At 42.9% G+C, this 25,588-nt stretch overlaps 1 protein-coding gene across 1 annotated transcript in view; it reads left to right on the plus strand.

The window, feature by feature from the left end:
• Positions 1-441: 441 nt before the first annotated feature.
• PCNX2 (pecanex 2) overlaps positions 442-25,588 on the plus strand; it is a 117,332-nt gene continuing 92,185 nt past the window's right edge. Inside the window, exons 1-10 of the mRNA XM_081906988.1 lie at positions 442-1,277; positions 2,923-3,122; positions 3,445-3,562; positions 4,975-5,011; positions 5,296-6,588; positions 7,646-7,796; positions 7,902-8,047; positions 9,232-9,325; positions 20,937-21,069; positions 24,918-25,060. Of these exons, the coding sequence (XP_081763114.1) occupies positions 1,125-1,277; positions 2,923-3,122; positions 3,445-3,562; positions 4,975-5,011; positions 5,296-6,588; positions 7,646-7,796; positions 7,902-8,047; positions 9,232-9,325; positions 20,937-21,069; positions 24,918-25,060 (2,468 nt within the window). The 5' untranslated portion in view covers positions 442-1,124. The remainder of the gene's footprint in view (positions 1,278-2,922; positions 3,123-3,444; positions 3,563-4,974; positions 5,012-5,295; positions 6,589-7,645; positions 7,797-7,901; positions 8,048-9,231; positions 9,326-20,936; positions 21,070-24,917; positions 25,061-25,588) is intronic.

Here is a 25,588-nt window from a genome sequence, read left to right on the forward strand (position 1 = left end):
AATGTCTTGACAATAAAACTGAGCGTTCCCCAAAAGTCAACACAGCAGTAAAGAAAATAGTTAAATGACATACATATTCTGAGTTATTTTGAAAGCAGTGGTAAAAGTTGTGTGTCAAAATACATAAACGGGAGAAGCAGTAAAATAGAATTTCTATCTTCCTTTCAAAACTGTTTTTTGCAGGTACATGTATATAGAAAAGTTCTCTTATCGCATCCCCTAGTGGATATATTGTGAAGCACATAAAGCTTTCTCGGGCTGGAATGCTCACGTCTGCTTTGCACTGCGTCCACAGTACACATTTAGTGCAACCTTGAGATGCTTAATAGGAAGTATCACACAGAGGCAAGCTTGCATTCTAAATAATATTTATGTTTTTATTTGTATAGATTCGTAAACATATTTAGCAGAAAGAGGCCACTCTTCTCCTACTCCCGGATCCCCAGATTCCAGTGGACTTATAATCACCCACCATTCCCGGGCAGTAAGACCAATGATCAGGGACTGCGGCGGTTGCAATTCAGCCCCATCTGAAGTTAGGGCAAAGCTACCGATCCCCATTGGGAAGAGGCGGGGGAAAGACTGCGCTGGGAATGGAGGAGTGAACGACATCGGTTGCACCCTGGAAACTAAACTGGGGAAGAACCGAAGGAGGGAAGGGCAGCGTGGCGCCCAAGAATCCTGGGAGCTGTAGTTCGCCCTCACGGAGCTCCTCTTCCCAGACCCCTTAGCAAACTACAGTTCAGGGTCTGGTGTGAAATCTTCCCAAGCGGAGAGATGGGGAGTCCAGCCATGGAGAAGCGATGAGCGGCAGGAGGGCAGGACGCCGAGGAGAAAGGCAAAGGAGAAAACGGGCAGAAATGAGCTGCGTGCCCAGCGTGGGAATCCCTCGCGCGTCAGAGCGGCCCCGTCCTGCGAAAGGCGTGGTGGGCGGAGCTTCCCATCTCAGGGACCGCTAGCCTAGAGGGCGCCGCGGAGCATGATGGGAAAATCCTTCTAGCATCCGGCATGGAGGTCCTGGCGGCCGGCTCCAGGCAGCATCTCGGCGGCGGTGGCGGCGGCCGGGACCAGCACCGACCCGGAGAGTGAGGCGGCAGCAGCGGCGGCGGCTTCTGGGGTCGGCCATGGTGTCCCAAGCCGTGCAGCTGCTCCGGCAGGGCGTGTGGGCGGCGCTCACCGGAGGCTGGTACCACGATCCGGAGCAGAGCAAGTTCACCAACAGCTGCCACCTCTATTTGTGGCTTTTCCTGCTCCTGCTGCCGATGGCGATGCACCTGGTGAGGAGGGAGCCGGCGGGGAGGGAGAGGCCCAGAGCCCAGGGGACAACGACCCGAGCCAGGTTCTGTGCGGGCAAGGCGGCCCCGCAGCTCCCCTCCTGCGCCCGGGATGAGGGCCCGGAGAAAGCAGGGCTTCGACTCAAGCCCGGGAAGTCCCGGTGGGCAGGTGGAGGCAGCACGGCATGGGGAAGAGAGAGGAGGATTATGGGGATTCAGAAGGTGTCCTATGAGAAAACTCTAGTGACGATCCTTCTCCCAGCTGGTGCTACAATAAAACTATGATTATGTGCATTCTAGCAATATGCCAGTAAAATATTCATCCACTATGCTCCTATATTTCCCAAGGCTTATTCTCTCTTTTGATTTTGTTCTACTATGGAGTATGTCAGGTTTGGGTTGCTGGACTGCAACTCTCATAATCCCTGGACATCAGTTTTGCTTGCTGGGGCTGATGGGAGTTGTAGTTCAGCAATGTCTTGTTAGCCAAAGCTTCCCCAGCCCTGGAATAAGTGCTGAGTGGCTCTTTGGATCCTGACCAAAGTATCTGCAATTGTTGTATCTCTTGCCAGTCTGAAGAATATAGATAGATGATAGATAGATAGATAGATAGATAGATAGATATAGATAGCATTCTAACACCCACACATCCCTGCAAGTAAGCTGATTTTTGTTGTTGTTTAGTCGTTTAGTCGTGTCCGACTCTTCGTGACCCCATGGACCAGAGCATGCCAGGCACTCCTGTCTTCCACTGCCTCCTGCAGTTTGGTCAGACTCATGTTTGTAGCTTCGAGAACACTGTCCAACCATCTCATCCTCTGTCATCCCCTTCTTCTTGTGCCCTCAATCTTTCCCAACATCAGAATCTTTTCCAGGGAGTCTTCTCTTCTCATGAGGTGGCCAAAGTATTGGAGCCTCAGCTTCACAATCTGTCCTTCCAGTGAGCACTCAGAGCTGATTTCCTTAAGAATGGATGCGTTTGATCTTCTTGCAGTCCATGGGACTCTCAAGAGTCTCCTCCAGCACCATAATTCAAAAGCATCAATTATTCGGCGATCCGCCTTCTTGATGGTCCAGCTCTCACTTCCATACATCACTACTGGGCAAACCATGGCTTTAACTATATGGACCTTAAGCCGATTTAGGTAGTGGTTAAGAAAATGAGCTAAGAGGTTCCTGCTCCGTGTCTCATATCAGCCACTGAATGGTCTTAGGCAAAGTAAAATCTCATCAGCCTCATTGCTTCTCCTACATCTGTAACATGAAAATGATTAGCAATGTTACTATACCTTACAACAGGGGTATCATATGTCATAACTGCTCCAGAAGCTATTGGGACTCCAAGTCCCATCAGCCCCAGCCAGAATGGCCAGTGGCCAGTGATGATGGGAGTTGGAGTCCAACAGCATCTGGAAGGCCACAGGTTATCCACCACTGCCTTACAGGGTTGTTGTAAAAATTACATTAAAGCACTTAGGAAAAGCACCATGTAAATGCCAATAGTATTGTATAGTGGTTAGGAAAACATTAGCAGGGTTATCAATAATCAGTCTTGTTATAAATTTAAATTGTCACACTGCAAGTAAATGAAATCTACTGGCAAACCAATGGATCAGTTGCATTAACTCTTCGTTATTCTTATGTTTAGGCATTCCCTCCCAATGCCATCACAGCCTTTGTCTACTGCAGTTCTGTGACTGTGCTTTTCACGATAATCAAAGTGGTCAGTTATCGCCTGCATCTTATGTTTGACAAAGGAGAAGTGATTCAACAAAAGGTCTCATGGAAGGAAGGAAAGCAAAATAAAGAAGGTAGAAGAGACAATGCAGTTCGGCATATGAATCTCAGGCAAGTTTTCTTCCTTACTGTGTAAGGTTATCCTTGGTGCCCTCTGAAATAATGAGGAGGCGTACATGTAGGGAAACAAGCTTCTGCATGCAAATCATTTACTGTGAGCAAATAGGTTTCCTGCCTTTGTCAGAAAATTATGGATGGTGCCAAGCAGCTGTTTAGGAGAGGGAAGGGAGGTAGATTAATCCCAGCAGAATCACTGATTGACTGCCAACTTTCTGACAGGCTGATTTGCACATATATTTGGAACAGGACTGGTGATGGTCATTGTGAGAAAAAGTCACCCCTGAATTCTTTGTTCTTTATTATTTTTGAATAGCAATAACATTGGGGACAGTTGTGCATTTGAAGAGCTCAAGCGTAATGGTTCAACACCAACCATCCACAGCAGCGTAAAAGTGCAGGCTATCCTCTCTCATCACTCTTCAGGAGTCCTGGTTAGTAAAGCTTTTTCTGCAGTGCTGTTCACTCTACATATGCCACTGGGTTTCTCTGACCATCAAAAATGTAATGTGGGTTTTACTGTAAAAATAGTAGCATACCATCTCCTTTGCCTAGCAAAGCAAAATGCACGATGGGATGTCATTGTGCTCCAAGGTTTGCCATCCCTGCAAGCAGCAGCTAGTTAAGTTGGGCAAGGAAATTCAGGGTGTTGTGGTGCCAGGCCATCCGTTTTGTTTTACTGATGTACACATGACAGGGAAGGGGGAATGGTGGGGCTGGTGTATTTGGTGATACCCATATACTGTAGCTCCAATAACATCTGGTTCTGGTCATCATTATCAATGCAAATTTGAAAAGATCCTGTTTTAATTACTGTGTATTAATTGAATTGCATAATTTATTTGTGGATGTCTATATTTTAATGTTTTGGTGGGTTTATTTTATTCTGTTATTTTAATTCTGGATGTCTATATTAATGCTGATGTAGTAGCCTTCCAAGTGGTTTACAAGTACTGTATAGAACCCTATGTTAGCATTAAGCAGTATATGAAATAATAATAATCATTCAGTGGCCAAAAATGCTAAAGAAGGAGAAGGAAATTTAAAGATTCAGAATTCTTTTGTTCTCTCCCCTTGTCCCAAGATGTGATCAATGCTGAGTACTGTGATAGTGATAATGACTGTTAGTGAATGGGAGGAGAGGATGGGGTCATTTGGGGTGAGTCCAGCACCTTCTTCCCTCTTCTGGGGCTCTAACAGGTCCACTTGCTTAGTACAGAAGACAATAGGGAAGCTTTTTAAGTGTGCACAACTCTGTGTGAAGCAGACCCACTAGAATGTGGCAATAAAAAAAAATGATGTGAGGTTTTACCCATTAAACCAGTGGGGGGCATCCCTGGCTACATTTTCCTGTTCTGTACATGTACATGACACCAATGTTGGCCTCAGTGGGAAGCTAACTCGCGTGGGTAGCAATTGTGTAGAGCTTTGAGATGGAGTCATGATTCAGATACATTTCAAATAACAACAGTAACAATATTCTCCAATTTACAGGTTTCAAGTATTCAGTTAGAGTTATCAGTATGTGTTTTTAAGTATTGCTTGCTGACTCTTGACATCTGAAAGGAAAAAACCTTTCTTAACTTGTGAAATGTACTATGAACAAAATAATTAGTTACAATACCACCACCACATCCTTCATTGAATGTAGAGTAATCACATGGCTTACCCTGAGACATCTATGAGATGTTGGGTGCAATCCTTGTATTCTGTCTTTATTATTTTTGCCATTGATTTTAAGTGGGATATAGGCTATACTTACTATGATTTGCTAAAGTACTCTGTTTTAAATTATGCACATTTTAAATATAACATGGATCACATAATCCATTTGCTTCATTTTTAGGAGCTGCCAGCACAAGAAACGATTGAAGATCTGAAAGGTACCTTATAGATAATGTTTGTTACTATTGTTAAAAGTGTTTCACCCCCAAAACTGTACACCTCAGAGTTTAGAGCATGTTCCTAAAATAAACGGTAGCAGTGAACTTTATATAACTTGTAAACGTTTACTATTTATACTTTGTTTAGAGAACATGTTCATGCCCCACTGAAAGCAATAGGACTTAAAGGCTTAGTTGTGTACTGCCCCATTGATTCTAGTGGGGATTTTCTGGACTGCCTAGCCTGACAGAACTTCACATATGTTTGTGTCCCTTCTTATCAGGAGTAATGCTTCTGGAAGACCAGCCTGCCCTACCGGTTTCATCTACCTCACCCTGTGTCAAAGCAGATATTCTGTCTGCTTCTATGGCACTTATGTCAAGTTCTACCACATCAGCAATAGTGGCGAAGCCAAATGCCATGGAGACATTTATCAGCGCTGCAACCAGTGAAAAGGATGAGAAGGTGCAGCTTTCTAGTTATAGTGCAGTGGAGGATACGCCTCTTGATAAAGGTGTGGTTAAGAAATTGCCAAATCTTTCCTTGTCCCAGTATGACATTATAAAAGCTGGCATTTCATTTGAATCTTGGAGCACTGATAATTCAGTCATCATTTCTGAGCATCTAAGCAACCCAAAGTGTTTCCGGAGAGAAAAAGTGCTGGATGCATCTGCTCAAGACATCACAACCACTAGTTGCCTGCAGTGTAATACCGTGGCAGCCAAGGGAGTGGATGGACCTCTGGAAAGTTCCTACCTTGATGACATGAAGGTTCACCTTGACGATTCGGAGAGTGAGGTAGCTGTTGCTCTTATTGACAATTCTCTCTCTGGAGATCCGCTTACACTACACGAACCAATTAAAATTGTGATCACCATGAGTAGTACCCAGAACTCAACCACCGACCTGGATGGCTCACGCCATTTGCAAGTTTTGGGGGCTGAAATCGGATCCAGCTCGGATCCAGAATCTGGTGTTGTCATGGCAGACCAGCACAGTAAGCAAAGCAGCGAAATGATGAGAATCCCCGTCATCACCTTTGAACTATCTGATGACAGCGGAGGCCAGGCTTATCAAGAAGCGAGCGAAAGTTTGAGAACGCCAGACAATTTAAACGTAGATGCCTCATCCAACCAGTGTTCGGGCTATGAATCTGGCGAACAGGACAATAATGCAAAACAGGACGGTGACAACCCAACAGATAATCATGAAGAAGTAAGCACTTGCCCGGAGAATGCCTCTGAGAACGTAGAAGTCCTGACTTTACATTCCAAAGAAGGGCAGCAGAATTTGGGCGTACCCTCTTACAAAACGGCTCATGAGAAAAGGCATGCTCGCGTGCTCAGTGTGGACAGCGGGACCGATGTTTTTTTAAGTAAGAATTCCTCGGAGACAGTCAGTGATAAAGAGAAGCTTTTGCCAACCTCTAAATCTGACCTGGAAGCTAAAGAAGGACAGATGCCAAATGAATCTAATTTCTTGGAATTCGTCTCGCTGCTGGAATCCATTAACACCTCAAAGGCAACCGCGTCTGATGGCAAACCAGAGACCGCAAAAGATAAGCGGATAACTGGAGGTATGCGGCATGCTTTCAAAATTATGAGCCATCTCTGCACTTAAGGCATTTCTGAGCACTTGCATTAAGAGCAACTTGCCAGTCAAGGAATGGTAGCAGATAGCAATATATAGTCCAGAATATAAAGTGTGGTGTTTTTGAAAGCTGAAAATGGAGTACCGCATGCTGTTGTGTGCCGTACAGAAGATTCTTAAACCACATACGAATGAGTTACACACAGAAATCCTCAGTTTGTGTAATTGATGTTTTCATTGCATGTTATGATTTGTGTTGGCTATTTTACAGTTGTATGTAAACTGTTTTGAGGTCCCCTGTGGTGGAAATAGATGTACAAAATCTCTGAAACACTACATGAAATAGACAGTGCAATCCTGTGCTGCTTTGTCCAGCCGCAGCCAGAGAGGTGTGTTAGCTAGTACCTTGGATTAGCTCCTATACCACAGTGTCTCCTTGTACTGGAACTTGTGCTGTGATTGCTCTGAAGTCAGCTCCACTAAGCCCTGTTCTGAATAAATAGGCTTACACTTACGGTGTAAGTGAGATTCCAAAAGCAAAAAAATTAGGGGGATGTTTATTTATGTTAGCATTGCCTGCAGGTTCTAGTCATGGGTCATTTTGTCACTGACACAAATTCATGGAAGCATAAAGGAAAAGATGGCAGGTAATTTTAAACCCTTATATTATTATTTTTATTACTTTTACATCACTACCTATGTACAAGGTGCTATATAGAAGTTTATAAGCCAGGATTGGGGGACATTTTTTTCTCTTTCAAAAGCCATGTTACTTTTCTCTTTCCCAACTGTTTTTCTCCCTCCTTCCCATTCACATGAAACTAATATGAGGGTCACAGGTAACTTACCTGACATAAACAGATCCTTGCCCAAACCTGTTCTGAATACTCTATGACTTTGAAAAATTGTCTGCCAGACTGTAGTTGTTTTCATAGTTTGGGTTTCTCACTCCTCATCAAAAATACTCTTGCTCTCTCAAAAAGAGAAAGCATGAAAACAACACATTTCCAGTGTCTTGTATAAACAGCCTTTCTATTTTTTAGATGGCTGCACAACAGAGAAAAAGGAAGAAACTCCAGAAATGGATAAAAACAGTGCACATGGATCTTCAAAGCAGGATAAGCCAGAGATGCAAACTCAAGACTCTGGTAGTATTAATCCAACTGTCCCGGAGCCTATCAAGTTCACTGCTCAGTAAGAAGTTTCTTCTCCTCATTGACTGTGTCTGAAATGATTCATATCAGTTGCTTAGAGTGAGAATAATTAATTTCAGTGTCTCTATTTTGCTTTTGTGCCTAGTTACCAGAGCACCAGGCAAAGGCAGATCATTTACCGGGTTACTTCGCAGCAAGATAGTTCCCTCTTGCAAGTCATAAGTGGGCCTGAGGCTTCTATGCAAGAAGAGATGTCTGTGGATGCAATGCATGTCTTCATAGATGAAAATGGTAAGCTCCGTAGAGAATTTGGGAGAAAGGGAGAGGTATCTATGAATAAGGTTGCTTTATTTTTTTACAAAATGCATTCAATATTTATTGGATTGTAGGATGGTTATATAAGTACCTGGGCATGAGATCCACAGCCTTGTATGCAGAAGGGGTTCATACTCTGGGTGGATCGCTTAGGTCACTGTATTCATATACTCCAAACATACACACAGACTCACTGAGCCAAGTGGATTCTAGAACTTGGGTCTTGTCCACACTGGAGTTTCCCAAAAGGAAACACCTACTGGTATGAATGGGAAAGACGGAAGTCGAGTCGCTTCTCATATGCTAATTAAATGCAGGCAGGTGTGGGCTAATACATTCTAATTCAAATTGGGGTAATGGAATGAATTAACAGCTTAATAACGCTGAAATGTTGACAAACAGTCACTGCAAGTGGATTCCAGAGCTTCGTTGACTTTGGTGGTTCCCCAGCCAAAGTCTAGATGATTTGTGGAGTAGCAGATTGAATAGAGCATCAAGGCATCACCCCTGCTTCTTCACCACAGCAGACTCCCCATTCCTTTTTCTCAGAACCTATAGTGTCTATTGGAGTGGACAGAAGGTAGATCAGGATCTTCTGGTAGATCTCTGGATTTGAAGTAGACAAGCAAAGATTTCTGTTTAATAATAACAACCACAAAATGACTTTCCTCCATCCTCCTCAATAATACTGCTAAAATGGGGGAAGTGAAGTGGGGAAGGATTGTGACCTTTTTGTTCTGGTCCTCAAAACAAATTCTGGGAATAATTTATTGAATGTGTATATGATTTTCACCTGGCCCTGGTTACTGGATCTGAGCAACAAAATAGATTCCACAAGCCTGAAATCTACCCCCCCCCATATAAATAAAATGGGAGGAAGCTGAGTAGTGGGCAGCTGTGGTATGACTTGCATCAAAGCATGCTTGCAGCCCAGAGTGTTTAAAAGACTCTGCTGCAGCCGTGGGTCATTGTAATGAAATTCCACCTTAAAGGAGTGTACAGGTCACTGGCAAAGATAACTTAGGGCAAGCTCGGTGCTTCCAGCAGGAGGATTGAGCCACATGTTCCCTTCCAGTTCTCTTATTTTACAGTCTTAAAATTCAGTGTGTGAACAAATAATTACACCACTGAACTGACGGTGGCTTCTTCTTTTCTTAAAGGAGAAATTAGATCCTGTTACTTAAAGGCTGGCAGTCAAAAAGAAGGAAATATGCAAAATCCAGCACCCAACTATGATTGTATTTCTCATGCTCAGTAAGTAAACTCTTCTATTAGAAAGTATTAAGCTGTTCCTTTTCGCATTCCCGTGGGTTGTGAAAGAATTATGCAGTGAACAAAAAGGCAAAATGAGTACTTGAATCTGCTTTTTTAAAATCATAGCATTTTACCCCCTATTTTTATGGTATTTTATGATTAATTGTGCTTGCATATATTGCTGTGCAGGGCCTTGACGTTTTATATGAGTGGGAGGCTTATACAAATTATTATAAATAAATGATTAAATAAATAAATAAAAAGGAAAAATGCCCTCAGGGCAATTTATGAAGACCTTAATAAAAGATAGTTCATGTTCTCAAGGTTATAATCTAAAAGACATTGAACAGAAGGGAAAGGGTTTGGGAGAAAGAAGGAGAAAAGCAAGCCCAGGCACTGGTTATTTTTTATTTGTGGTACAGTGGTACCTCTACTTATGAGCACCTCTGGTTATGTATCCTTCGAGATACGCACGTGGCAAACCCGGAAGTCTTTTTCTGAGTTTCGCCGCACGCGCATTCACAGAAGCACTCTATTGTGCAGTGCAGAACAGGCATCTCCAGTTGCAAAAACCTTGGGATCCGATCAGATCTCATCTGCAACCGGAGTTACCACTGTATTGTGTATATAGGAAGAGTAAAAAAAAAGGGGGGGACTGCATTTCATGATAAGTTGTATATTCCAGTAACTGTTCTCGGTTTTGCAGAACTGTATATTGGGAACATAATTTTTAGGAAATGAATGTAGAACATGGGGAGCTACCTTACACCAAAGCAGGCAATTGGTCTGTCACTCTCAGTACTGTCTATATTGTAGCCTATGTTTCCTGGGAAAATGGATGAATAGTTAAAGCAACTTTAACAAAGTAGACTTAAAACATGACTGTTTAAAGTGGTATGTTTGGATTTTTGAACCCCCCCCCCCAAAGCCCAACAACTTCCCCAAAAGAAGCTCAACAACTTTCTTTGGGTGATTTCCACCCCCAAAATATGGCAACCCTACAGTGTATTTGGATCCTCAATCATAATAATGTCTCCTCATCAGCACACATGGTATATTCTGTTATATATGTTAAATGCCCTTTCTATTCATATTGACTGAGAGAGGAGGGATGGGTCTTGCAGCATTCAGTGTATGGAGGAATTGCAGGGCAAAAGAACCAGTTTCATAAGAACGTGAGAAGAGTCTTGCTGGCTCAAACCAAAGGCCTCCTTAGTATAGCTTCCTGTTCTTGCAATGATCAACCAGATGTCTCTTGGAAGCCAAGAAGTAGGACATGAACACAGCAACTCCCTCCCAACTCATGTTCCTCAGCAATTGGTATTCAGAGGCATATTGCCTCTGACTGTGATGAGGTTGTATAGGAAGATTTTCCACCAGCCTTTGCTCTGATACTTGGCTGAAGAAAATAATGCAAATTAGGTGTATGAATTGAACAGCACCATCTTGCGTTTCCATAAATAATTATGCTCCTTCCAGTTCCTCACTCTTTTATTTGTTACTCCCTCTTGATTTTCAGGTGTCAATTACAGTATGAAAATGATATATTTCAGGGCTATTTCTAGTTCCCTCAGTCTAGACAAAAGACATGTGGCCTCCTTGCTTACTTCCCTGCAGGGCTGGCCTTAGACACATTTGTACCAGGTCACACATAGACTGGGGTTGTGGCCATGCAAGCCCGAGGGAGGAAAAACTACTTTTATGATAGGACTGTTTAACTTCGCAAAAAATTATATTCTGCTGGCTTTATGTGTATGTCTGCCCGAAGTGAGAAAACTTGAGGCTGCTTTTCTGTCATGTTTGTATTCTGCCTTCCCTTGAAAGCAACTCAGGGTTGTGTAACTGTTATAGGGTGACTATTAAGATGCTGCTGTTATTGTAATTACTACTACATAATGATTTATTTCTATGCTGCCCTTCCTCCCCTGGAGCCTGGAGCATCCAACAAGATGGAAAAATGCCTTGCATACAGTAATAAACAGCATCCTAAAATACATAGATATATGAAATATTTAAAATCAGAAAAACATAGAAAAGTGATACCAAACTGTTGAAATCCCCACCAATGTTTATGTCTCCGTAGGCTAGACAAACAACAAGTATTCACATTAATTGTTAATTTGTGCAAACATATTCATTGGGTAAATCAGATAAAAAGCCATTATTTACTGTATTTTTTGCTCCATAAGATGCACTCTTTTCCTCCTAAAAAGTAAGGAGAAATGTGTGTACATCTTATGGAGCGAATGCAGGCGGGAGGCTCTGCTCAGCTCTCTCTTTAAAGTGTGTGCGGCTCTTGCTGGCTTTTCCGCGAGGTGGGAGAAGGGACTGACAGGCTGCCCTCTGTCCCTTCTCCCATCTCCCAGGAAAGCCAGAGCAAGCTGTGCAGCTATCGCTGAAGCCAGCAGAGCAAGAGCAATAGCTGTGCAGCGGCTCTTGCTCTGCTGGCTTCACAGCGAAGCAGGAGGAGGGACGGACGGGAGCAAGCAAAGCACCTGTCCTGGTGTCTCCTCCTCCTCTTTTACAGTGAGGCAGGAGGAGGGATGGGCAAGCAAAGTGAGAGCTGCACAAAGCGGGAGAGAAGCCATGTAAGCGGCTCTCGCTTTGCTTGCTTTAAAGCCGCTTACATGCTCTGCGCAGAATATTTTTTTTCTTGCTTTCCCCCTCTAAAAACTGGGTGTGTCTTATGGTCAGGTGCATCTTATGGAGTGAAAAATATGGTAAATTGCAGGGGCAACACATCCTGTTTTGTCATTTGAAGTGAAACTGCTCTGCTGTGCCACTGCTGCTACCCCCCACCTGCTCCTGCTGCCTCCTATTCTGCCCCTACTGCACACCCTGCCACATCCACCCCTAGTGGATCGGTGCCAAATTCAGGCAAGACCTTGCCAATTTTGGGTGAGATCTCATGGGGCAGGCAGGGCACCCACAGGCATGCAGCCTAGGGGGCTTCTGCCTCACCTTGCCTAATGGCTGGGCCGGCTCTAGTGAAATGCTCCCAGGGCAAATAGCAGCTCAAAATGGATGAAGATTTTCATTTGGATCAAGGGGTGTTCTGGTAGAAAAGACTTGTCAACGGTCATAAAAAGTCAGTGTGGTTATAACAGAAGAGGATAGAATGTTGTGCCATTACTTTCACTGCTTTTCAGTCTAACCTACCTCATTTTGTTGTTGTGAGGACAAAATGAGATAATCTCATGCATACCATCCTGTCTCCTTGGAAAGAGGATGGGGTACAAATGGGAGATAGCCGCAGCCATCTTGCCATTCAGTCTCCTGCTACCACAGCGGCCACATAGATGCATCTGATAATTCACAAGCAGGTCACGATGGACGCAGCTACTCTATGTTGTCTATTAGTGATATCTGATCATCTGCTGGTGCTGCCTCTGACAGTGACAGCAATTGTACTTGAGCTTTCTTTACCAGGCAGACCTCCCACTCTCTTCCTTTTTGCACACTCGCAGCCCTTACTTTGACTGGCCTTGTGACAACTTTATAATGTAAATTTCCCCATCATGCAGAGAGAATTCATTTGAAAGCCTCGTGATTAATTTGTCGTGTTTGTTTTGAGGGCACGTTACTCTTTCCGGTAGAAGTCAAAGCCTACAGGCTACAAAGAATTAATTGCTGCAAAGAGAGATTCTCTGCAAGTGGCTAGGAGGAAGGTTAATTTTAAAACATTCTGCTAAAGCAAGTTCTTAAATACTGCAAAATACAAGTGTGTCTGGCCTCAGGCATGTGGAAGAGTTTCAGTCTAGTTGCTCTGTGCACTTGGTTTGGATTCATTCCCCAAAGTAACTAGCTGCAGAATGCTCTGTACTGTACAAAGGCATCTGTCTGAATACCTTAACGGTATCAGAGATCTCCTGGGCAATTACATCCATATCTGACAGTTTTCAACATCACAATGCTCTCCAAACTCTCTGCAAATGTACTCTGCACTCCAGGCTTTTTTGCTGGAACAGAAGCAGACATTATTGTAAAGTTCTTTAGCACTGAATGGCATCAAAAAAGCAGGCTTCGTTTCTCCCCAGCTACCAAGGTGATTTTAAATGACAGGGACATCCTTCAATTCTAGCAGTAAGCCGCCGATCCTTATTACTGATGCAGAGCGGATGCTGGCATTTGACAGGTTTCCACTGCTACGCAGCCACACACATTTTCACCAATACACAGTGAAATTCTGTGGGATTATGGGATATGGAGGTTTAATTATTAACGGCAGCTAGGTGCCTCCAGGAGACGTTCATTCATAGCATTTTTATTCTTAAAATACACTTCTACACTGCAATCCAATGCAGATACATTTCACTAATTTAATCAGGGTTTATTCCCAAAAAAGCATATACAGAATTATAGCTTCAATACCTTTGATTGTTGCTTAAAATGTCTGTTCCTATGATGTAAAAAAAGTTAAAGGATCCCTGGATGGTTAAGTCCAGTCAAAGGCAACTGTGGGGTTGTGACGCTCATCTTGCTTCAGTCTGAGGGAGCCGGCGTTTGTCCACAGACAGCTTTCTAGGTCATGTGGCCAGCAGGACTAAACCACTTCTGGCGCAACAGGACACCGTGATGGAAACCAGAGCGCATGGAAATGCCGTTTACCTTCCCGCCACAGCAGTATCTATTTATCTACTTGCACTTCGTGCTTTGAAACTGCTAGGTTGGCAGGAGCTGAGACAGAGCAATGGGTGCCCACCCCGCCGCATGGATTTGGACCACTGATCTTCTGATCAGCAAGCCCAAGGGGCTGTGGTCTAAACCATCTTTTCCTATGATGTATCTGATCCAAAACTAGAGAGGAAGTAGGTGGAGCACATACAGCTCTGGGAGCGCAGGGACCACCCATCTATCTCCAGTGTCGAGAAACTTTCCATTCACACAAAGGAGATGTTTGCTCAGTATGTTTCCTGCATTTGAAGCAAACGGAGAAGGTACTGTGTCATTCTTTGTGCCCACTGGAACTGGAATTACAAATGGACCAAGAGAGGACCCAGCCTAGCCTTCTCCTGAGCCTTTAGCATCCACTTGATTTGTGGAAATGGCCAGCCAACGTTTTAGCCCTGCTCAGATCTGTAGATCTAGTTGCTTTTAAAGACACAGTAGATGTTGTGGGGCTTTTTTCTTTTTTAAAACAAATTAGCAACCCTAACTATAACTGCTGTTTTTTAATAGATACCCTCTAGACACATGAAACTCGTGTCATTGGTTGTGCTACAAATGAGTCCTCAGTGAAAGTTCAGCATAGAAAACTGGCTTATACCAAGTGACTGCAGTGTTTCATCTTGTCCAGCAGCTCTCCAGGGTTCCAAACAGGAATCTTTTCCCATCCTTACCTGGAGAATCCAGGGATTGTACCTGGGGCCTTCTGCATTCAAGCATGTGTACCAGTAAAGTTCTACATCATGATGAAATCTAAGCAGTGACATAAGACTATTTCATGTTGGATATCTCCTTATGTTGTAGGAAAGCTCCTTTTAGGCTTAGCATTTAAAGCTTCAGAGCTCTTCTAAAAACTCTATTTCATTATTACTATTATAAACAGCCAGTTTTTCTTCCTCGTTTCAGCCAGTCTTCCTTTCTGGCTTGGTACTTTCATGTGTCTCTTAGTATGGAAGTAAAAAATTCAGACAGCATTTATTCAAAAGTAATTGCTTAGAAATGATAAAGTAAAAAGAGTCTCCTTTCTGTAGTTAGTCTATCATGCCAAGATAATTTGAACTGTATCCGTTCTCTTCTCTCCCCCTCTCACAAATCAAACAACATATAATATATCCAATGTGGGATGTTCAGAGAAGGAGGAAAATGTTGCAGTTAGGTTTTATTGGCACTTGTTAATGTACTCAACAGCTGGCAATTTAGATCATGCCATAGAAGTCTACAGAAAAAGAAGAAAAGGAATGGGGGAAGCATTGCCACATGGTGGCAGCAAATGTCTTTCAAGGAGCCACTATCTCTGCAGTGATCTAAACTCTGGTGCATCATTTAGATTAGAAGGTCATAAGGGAGGGACATCAATCTTCTGAAGAAACAGGAGGGGTCTCTCGAGAAAACAGAATGGCAATAATTGTTATCTTCCTCATCTTGATCTATCTTTTGAAGTATTTTTCAGAGAGTGCTAGTAAAGGTGATTGAAATTATTTGGGGTACAATCCAGAACAATTGCAGTTAACAAAGATACGATTTAACAGCACTTGAAGATATGTGTGTCTGTATATATAAAATTTATTTACACTCCACCTTTTCCCCTAAAAAGACTCAGATAAAAATAAGAACTGCTAAAAACATGGGGGAAACAATCATTAAATTAAAACTGCACACAATTCTCACTATCCAAACTCTTGTCATATGAAAATTCACTTATCCAAACACAACGAATTAGTCCCCAAAACTTGCTGTCCACACTGCAGATGCAGATATCCAAACAGCTGGACCTGCATTTAGTACTGTAAACAAATAAGCAGCCTTAACCAAGCCTTACTGTTTTGTGTTTTGCTGCTTCACAGCAGCCATTTCATCAGAAACCATGGGGCAAGGGTGGGTGGGGGGAGCATTTTTTCCTTCCTTGTTTGCCATTTGCAGAGTTTCAGAGGTTTTCCCTGGGTTTTCCCAAGGTTTTCCATCATTTTATGGTCAAATTCCCAGGGCCAGAAACGCATTAGAAATTAGAATAAGTGACTTGTTATGGGAATGTTCGCCAAATGATTTGCTGAGAATGCGTTGTGTATAGATAGTGAGATCTGTGTTTATATACATATTTTTTAAAATCTACAAAAATCACACCAGGCATATGCCCGTCCCGTCTTAAAAGAGGCATCTCCCCACAAGATGGAATACCTCATTTCAGATGATGGGTGCCACCCTCAGCTTTCATATGTTTCTGTTTAAAATAGTTGTTGTTGTTATAGCTGCTGTCCAATTAATCTGGGATCGGCACCTTTTAAAATCAATCAAAACACTTTAAAAAAATCAATTGAGTGAACGGACTAGTCCACTAAAGATTGGCTTCATGGTCTTGTGCAACAAGTGTCAACAGCACATTATTTTTACATTACTAACTGAATAATTAACTAAGCAGGTTTTTAACTAGCAGGACAGTCCAGTGCATGTCTGCTCAGAAGGAAGTCACATTGAATTCATTGGGGCTTAACTCTCAGCTAAGTTTGCAGCCTGAAAGCTGAAATTTCCATGTTCCTGTTCCATTTGCAGCCTAATTAAGAGTTGGTAGAGATTTCCAGTACCCTCCTGCATATGGTTTCTTGGAATTAAGCCGCATTGGTGCTTTAGTCCCTGGCAAGTGTGTTTTGAATGGTAGCCTTAAAAACTTGTTTCTCCATTTCAGTAGAATGCCTTGTGCATGCTGATTTTTTCCTGTATCTGAGGCCCTCTGTACTTGGATTAAAAAACACAGGTTTAGTCGTTTTGGTTCAAGCTACGTTCCCTGAAGCAACAGGACTTCCTGTGTACTGGTTATGGATACTCATGATGTACCTATAATGCAACAGATGCGCTAGATTGCTTTCCTTACCAAATTAAGCTATGTACAAAATCACACCGTAAATGAATTAATTTCCAGAGTGTCAGTAGAGGGCACTGTATACCTTTTGCATAGGTCATGCATACATAACATGCCTGTCAAGTAGATTGGTAGTTGCTAATTTACCTTTCGAAATGCATTCATTATTCCATTGCAGATATTAATTTTCTGTGGTAGCTATTTACATAACACAGCAGATTTTTAGAAATACCAAACCTCTTTTTCAAGATCCTACATTTATTATATTTTTGGGGGTGCATCTTTTACTTACTATTTTATTATATACTTTAAATACTTATAAAACACTAACACGGTGTCTAGATTTCTTACTGTTTATGCACTGTCATCTGAGATGGTACTTTAAAAAATAAAGTCAAGTGTGTGAATATTATAGCATTCAGGCTGAACAGGCTTTAAACAACACAGGAGTGGGGGGTGGGGGGAAGGAACATGCCAAAACTAAGTAGAGCAAGAAAAGAAGCAAAGGGGATGTGGCGCACCACCGTGATAGAGAATGTGCCAGGTGGATTGGGTACCCAATGTTTAGCAAAAACACATTCACCAAGTGAAGATCTAAAGGTAAAGGGTAAAGGGACCCCTGACCATTAGGTCCAGTCGTGACCGACTCTGGGGTTGCGGTGCTCATCTCGCTTTATTAACCAAGGGAGCCGGCGTACAGCTTCCGGGTAATGTGGCCAGCATGACTAAGCCGCTTCTGGCGAACCAGAGCAGCGCATGGAAACGCTGTTTACCTTCCCGCCGGAGTGGTACCTATTTATCTACTTGCACTTTGATGTGCTTTTGAACTGCTAGGTTGGCAGGAGCTGGGACTGAGCAACAGGAGCTCACCCCGTCGCGGGGATTCGAACCGCTGACCTTCTGACTGGCAAGTCCTAGGCTCTGTGGTTTAACCCACAGTGCCACCTGAATCCCAAATGGAGTTCTAGTGCAAGTTAAGGATTAATGTCACTGATGGGCTGGATGCAGAGGAGCGGCTGGAGGCACCAGCCAAGGAACCCCCAAGGGAACTGCCAGAGGTTGAAGGCTCTGAACGAGGGTGGGACGACAATGCACTCATTGGTGCATTGTCAGAGGTGGAAGGAGCAGACTGTTTGTGGTGGAAGCTGAAGAGGTAGCGAGTTTAGTGAACAGGAAGAGACTATGGCAGAGTACCATTCAGATGCCAAGACAGAAGAGGAGAAGAGTGAGGCCAGGAGGCAGAGAGGCTGGCTGCGGAAGATGCAGTCTCCCTCTCCTGCTGTGACCAGCTCCCCTCCTCCCGGCCTCCTAGAACACGCAGAAAAATGAAATGGGCAGAGCAGAGAAGGGTGAGTGCGCAGGCACAGCCTGAGACTGCATGGGAAATGTTATGTATTCAGCGGTTTGTTTGCCTGAGCTTGAGTCTGGACTAAGGCTTCTGAGCCCCTGTGTTCTGATTCGATACAGAACATCACGGAACATTTCAACATTTGGGCCTCTGCCATTGGCCCTTAAACTCTGAGTCGTGATTCACAGCTTGGAAGTTTAGACAGCCAATCACGTTGGGGGTGGGAGTGGCCCAGGCCTTCAGGAATGTATATAAGCAGCTGCTTTGCCCCGTTGTCCAGTTCTGTTAGTTCATTAAAGGTTCCTGCTGTTATCACTGTGCCCTGCCTCATAGCAACCCACCTACACTTCAGGAAGGACTCTGGAGATAAGGAGTGGGCACTGGGAAGGTGTCCCCACAATTGCTTCAACAAGGCAAAACTTCCTTGAAAGAGTTGCTGATGTCACTAGACTGCGTCTTAAATCCCTCCTCAATTGATCCCTTATGGCTCAGGTTCATGGCTTGTATCTACCAGAAGCCATACATTCTGTATTGTGGGCCTAATTCTGTAGAACTCTGCCACAGCTGAGATCATATAGGCCCGCCTCCCTGTTGAACTTCAGACCTTTCTGCGATTAATTTAATTGATTTAATCCACTGTGTGCTCTTTGTAATCTCACTGTACAATGCTTAGTTTGAATGACTACAGACCAGTTGCACTGACTCCAATCATCATGAAGTGTTTTGAGAAACTGGTGCGCCGTCACATTATTTCCTGTCTTCCATCAACTTTTGACAACTACCAGTTTGCATACAGGGCAAATAGATCCACAGAAGACGCTATCACCACCACTCTCCATGCTGCTCTGTCCCATCTGGAGCAGCCGGGGAGTTATGTGAGGCTGCTGTTTGTGGATTTTAGCTCTGCTTTTAACACTATCCTCCCCCATAGACTGGTGTCCAAGCTAGAGGCGATTGGACTCTCCAACTCCACCTGTCTCTGGGTTTTGGATTTTTTGTCAGAACGTTCTCAGAGGGTTAGAGTAGGGTCACATATGTCCAAAGCCCTTAGCCTTAACACCGGCTCACCACAGGGTTGTGTGTTGAGTCCCCTGCTCTATACTCTCTATACGTATGACTGTACAGCCATCTATTCCAGCAACAAAATCATCAAGTTTGCTGATGACACTACGGTGGTGGGGCTCATTTCAGGAGGGGATGAGTCCGCCTATCGGGACGAGGTGGAGCGGCTCTGTGTTTGGTGTGGAGAGAACAATCTGGCTCTTAATACGGCTAAGACCAAGGAATTGGTGGTGGATTACAGGAAAAAAAAGGCGGACATTCAGCCCTTGTATATCAACGGGGAACGGGTGGAGAGGGTGGCGGAATTCAGGTTTTTGGGAGTGACTATCGATCAGGGCATGACTTGGAGCGCAAATACCACTGCTCTGGTGAAGAAGGCCCAGCAGAGAATTTATTTCCTCAGACTTTTAAAGAAGAACAATCTGAGTGAGAGACTGCTGGTGTCCTTCTACCGAGGCTCCATAGAGAGCATTCTCACATACTGTATTTGTGCTTGGTTCTCCAGTTGTACAGCTAGGGAGAAGAAGGTGCTCCAGAAGGTCATAACCACAGCCCAAAGGATTATTGGTCATCCTCTCCCATCTTTGGAAGAACTGTACGGTTCCCGTTGTCTTAGGAAAGCAAACAACATCCTGCAGGATTCATCTCACCCGGGATACAGTCTGTTTGCACTACTGCCTTCTGGCAGGAGATATAGAAACATCAAGTCAAGGACAAATAGACTGAAAAATAGTTTCTATCCAAGAGCTGTGGCCTTTTTGAATGCTGTAACTCGATAGTGTGACCTGGGAGTTTGATGGGTGTGGGTGTGGCTGGAATGTGGTTTCATAGGCGCCGACTCCATGGGGCTTGAGGGGGCCCGAGCCCCCTCAAAAATTCGTTTGGGGGGGCTCCGCCCCCCCAATAATCTCCGGCGCCCCTCCAGCAGAGCGCCATCGCCGCCCCTCCCCCAGCCCAAAATGCACAGGGAGGGGCGGGCTGCATGCCTCCTGCCCTCCCTCCCGAGCAAAAGCTCCACCCAATTTCCTTTGGAGCTGATTAATAGGCGCAGCACGCTCTCCCCTATTCGCTCACGAGGAGGCGGCGCCACTTTATTTGCATATTCATGAGCTTATTTATTATTCATGAGCTTTCCCGGGCCCCCCCAATATTTTTTATAAGTCCGCGTCCCTGTGTGGTTTGTTTGGTTGTTGTTGTTGTTTTTGCTTTTGTTGTTTTTAAGGGATGGCATCCAATTTCGTTGCAGTTGTGCAATGTTGCACTTGTGTAATGACAATAAAGAATCTATCTATCTATCTATCTATCTTAGACGCTCTGGTGATTAAGTGGTATATATATAGCTGGAATAAAATAAGCAAAATATATTCACCTCTGCAAAGAAAGCATTCCCCATGATTTATGACTACTGCATTGCCGTCATCCTTGTATATAAAGCCTCTCTAAACTGTCTCTGTAACTGAGATTCCCTATCCTTGCAAAATGCTACTTCCAGACAGTGACCTCTAAGGTACTGAGTGGCCTAGGTTTTAATCACTCTGCAGAAACTGGGGTGAGGTTTCATAAAACCATTTGGGGAGCTGCAGGTTGTACAAACACTCCCTCAAGCTCCATAGTCTTTTCAGTACCTTAATGAGGCATTCACTAAAAATTAATTCTAGTCCTTTATCTCCTTTTGTGCGCAGTGAAACCCATTTCAGCTCCTCTAGTACAACTACCTCAGAGAGCCAAGAAGCATCTTCTGATCATGGGCCAAGTGCGTTGCAACAGCAGCTGCTACTGATGGTGGCGCGGAGAACCCTTTCCGAAACCCAACGGGTACCGTGTAATATCTCAGTTCCTAACACTTCGTATAAATATGTCCCAGGGAAGGGGATTTCTTTTAAATGGGCCTTTTCTGTTATTGCTGGGATTAGGGTGACTTGTTTAATAGTCCTGTAAATATTGATGTACATACTTGACAGTTATTTCAGGATATTTGACTACTTTTGCATGCTTGTTCGGAAAAGATCCCTTAATACTCCCAGCAGGGAAGGAAGGCATTCCTTGCTGATGGGGCCAGAGCGAACCTTTTCTGAAACCCCCACTCTTGCTGATTGTCTGGATCAGGCTGATTATGTATTCATTGTATTAATATATTCATTTATTGTTCATTATCTCTTTAGTTAATCTCCTGATGAAGAGCTGTTTTGTCTTGAAATGTGTAAGGAGAGTTTGCCTTTGTGTAGGATACACTGAAGTGTATATATAAGTGAAGCTTTTGTGGGTTTTTGGTTCAAGGTTTGTGAATTGGCAAATCTGATAGAACTATTGCTTCTGTAGGATAGCTTTGGGGATGACTGCTGTGTGAGTATAGGTGGAGAAATCTTATACAGCCGTACCTTTGTTTTCGAGCAGAATGAATTCCGGACGTCCATCCCACTTCCGAAACGTTCGGAAACCAAGGCACAGCCTCCAATTGGCTTCCGATTGTGCAGGAGTGCCAAAAACAATAGCGGAAGCTGCATTAGATGTTTGGCTTCCCCAAAAATGTTTGAAAACCGGAACACTCACTTCCAGGTTTTGATCATTTGGCAGCCGAAATGTATGAGTATCAAGGTGTTAGACAACCAAGGTACAAACTGTATATGTATGTATGTATGTGTACACACACACACACACATTTCTGTGCTTCCTGGGAGTGGTATGCATCTGTCAGGGGCTCTTGCATTTGGATCAGGAGTTTGATGGCCTGGGCCAACAGCCTAACTAAGTGGTCTACAATGGAGGCTAGAGTATTGGGGCAAATGGAGCACTTCTTCACCAGCTTCAGTCTGCCCTCAGCCAGCCCCCACCTTCCTGCCCTCAGCCAGCCCCCACCCCAGGGGGTGGCCCTACCTGACCGATTCCTCTTCCCTAGTCTCAGCAAGGAGGAGGATGGGGACAAAAGTAGAATTTGTTGGCTCTGCCCTCCATTGGCTCCAGTTCCACTTCCTGTGCCATTGTTTATGTAGCCAAAATGCCACCATCCATGCACATGAGGCAGGTATCAGCAGACTTGTGGGAACTTCAAGGTCTGCAAAACCTTTGGAGGTGGGGAAACTCCTAAGGGGAGCAACGACAGGGAGAATCCAAACTGCGGCATTTTCTTGCAGTTCCCACTAGCAAATAGTAAAAATTTGGCTTTCCGCCCTTGCCCATGTTGCCTCATGGTAGCAAGTATGTGCATGCAAAAAGTTTTCATTTAATTACTTCGTGTGTTTTAATTCAGTTCAGCTTTTTTGGGTTATAACTATAGGTCATCACAAATATAAAAAAAGGGGAGATCGCCGTTAATGAATGAATGAGATGAGAAGTAAAACAACAAAAAAAGTCTCCATTTTACTTCAATGCATGCATTTCTCCTTTTCCTCATAGCAGAGTAACATTGTCTTCCATAAACACAGTCTTAAACGTGAGTCCACAAGTGACCTTGGAGGCCAATTCCACACTTCCTTCCACAGTGGGGACATAGGTTTCCGGTTGGGAGTTGATCACGGTGTGGGTTTGCCAAACGTGCCTTTCTCTTAGCACGTTTCACCCTTTCATCTTGAGTTCAAGCATCTTCAAAGCCCATGACACCTTTGGTAAACACTGTTCTCCAATTGGAGCCAGTGTTTCCCAGTTGTTGGTGTTTATACTACATTTTTTTAGATTTGCCTTGAGAGAGTCTTTGAACCTCTTTTGTTGACCACCAGCATTACGCTTACCATTTTAAGTTCGGAGTAAACATGACTCCACATTTTGTTGCAGTTCCCATAAGTAAATAGTAAAAAATTCACCCTAACATGGGGTTTCTATGCATAAGTGACATTATTACTTGTTGGGGTTTTTTAATTAGACCATATGCTTCAGATTGGACAGAAACCTTCCAAAATCTGGCCAGAATAATCCTCATATAGGAGAAGGGGAAGGTTTTCTTCACTAACTGATGGAGAAAGTTATTTTTCATCTTTCATATAAAGAACAATGTTGTTGACATTTTTAAAAAAATAAAAAGTCAGAGCATATCCATCCTTCCCCCTCCTATCAGCTGAAATAAATCTACTAAGAGCCCCTTACAAAGATAGTTTTCCCTTCAGGGAGGTGTTAGAACAAAGCATCTAGAAAAGAATCAGAAGGCATTGGTCAATATTGGTGCTGGATAGCTCGAGCCACAACAATGGTTTCAGAAGCAGCTTCCAAATTCACAGATACTGCAGATAATAACCCTTTCACGAGTCTTGAATGTTTATGTATTAGATGGCTCAGCATGAAGCAGTTGTGCAGAATGAAGAATCTGCTCCTAAATCTTTCTTGTTCTTCCATGAAGGTGTTATTTTCTATTGTCCAGACTTCAAGTTTAACTAACAGATACCTCACATATATTTTAGCAACAGTATCAAACTGATTGATTGGTCTATAATTCAGTGGTAAAGTTTTATCTTCTGTTTTATATATGGGAGTGGGTTTAATTCATTTCATTATTCATCAGTTTGCTTTTCATTTGTTTTCACAGCCGATACATAATTAGTTCCTTCATTTTCATTATTCCCATTCACTGTCGTTTTCTCCTTCCTTAAGTGAAATTTAGCTACATACTCTTCCGCTGCCTGTAACTTTAGTGTTTTACATTTTGAAAAACGGCATGGTATTTTTTAGCCTCTTTCTAACTTTCCAAAGGATCAGACCTACCACATTCCAGAAAGAAAGGACAAAGTGTACCCATGTTAGAGGCAGTTTAAAAATGCACACCTTTTCACTAATGAGCTATGAATGAAGTGAATGGGAAATGAATGGGGTTTTTTTAAATCAAAACTTATTCATTCAAAAGTCTACTCACTTTTTCAATAGAAACAAATGAAATAAAATGGGGCTGTCTGCCTGTTCCATTCCAGACTTTGGCTTTTGAACTCAAGGATTCTGGAGAACATCCTCTCTAGGGTTTGTTTTAGGCCTTGTTAACTTGTATTATTCCATCTGAATGTCTTATTCTGATGTAATATAATACATGACTGTAGCATTGTAGGAACCATACCATTGACACAAGTATTACTTTGGAAGTCGACGGCTGTTAGATTTGGGGCAGGGGCAGGATAGCAGTCAACCTGTAACTTTAAAACAGGATCTGACTGCCCAATGAAAACATAGCTTATTTTCTACTGTGGTAATTTTTCATTAGAAAGTATGTTAAACTTTTTAGATGGTGGTTTTGATTCTGAAAGGTTAACCGATGATTAAATTGAACAATGTTTTTTAAGGAGCAGAGAGTAGTTAGAAAACAATTTTAGTATTTCAGAGAAATAAAGGTCAAAGGAACTTATTCCAGCATCTTACAGTAATTGAGTTTGTGGTTTGATAGATTTAAATCACATACAAAACCTAAAGGTCAAAGAGCAATCTTGGCTGAAGTGGGCTCAATAAGTATTTTGTTTCTGTATATTGTAAATGGTCTGTGGCACAACTTTATGACTACAATGAAGGATAGACTAGTTTCTTCTATGCACACGAAATTGGGTTTTATTCATGGTGCAATGAAATCTATTTTTAAGAAGTTCAATATAGAGGCTCGTTCAAAAGTATCCACTGGAAAAAGAAGCCGGTATGAAATTGCATAGCTTTCTCTTAGGCAATACACAATTATATTCATCTTTTATTTTATTTTAAAGCATCTCAGTGAAGACCTTGAGGATTCATCATGTTCATCGGCACAAAAGAAAATTAACAGGCAGTTTTACAAATTTATCGTATTTCCTGGCAAATGGATAAAAATCTGGTATGATCGACTTACCTTGCTGGCCCTGCTAGACAGGTAAACTTTTCTTTTTTAAAAATTTCTATTTTACAGTGACATTTATTTGTTCCTTAGAATAGGGCTGGCATTTCAGATTCTGGGAGGTAGACCAAAGGGACTTAAAAGGAGGCAAAGATTCATTGTGAAAGGTCTACCCGCAGATACGGTAGAGATTAAATTGTGAAACACTAGCATATTTTTGAAGAAAATTCATTAGGATATTTTCTTGTTTCATTGTGAGCTAGCAGCCTTGTGCTGGGCTTTGCTCGGGAATGCCAAGAAACCAAAATGTTTTTGACGCAAATAAACTAATTTTGAAAACGCACAAAGGGTTTTTAATATCTTTGACAATGCTAACGTTTATATAGACCCATTTATTGTAGCAATCATACAGAAACTGGGTTGCCAGAAATGCGTGTGCTCCTAAGGAATAATCACATGTAATTTGAAACATGGGGAACATTGATGGTCTTCCTACCTTGTTTTAAAATAATACCCTTGCCTGTCACTCTGACTCAGCAATATTTTGCATGTACTGTGACTTCA

The sequence above is a fragment of the Podarcis melisellensis genome, assembly GCF_964234715.1.
Source record: "Podarcis melisellensis genome assembly, chromosome: 3".
Taxonomy (NCBI): domain Eukaryota; kingdom Metazoa; phylum Chordata; class Lepidosauria; order Squamata; family Lacertidae; genus Podarcis; species Podarcis melisellensis.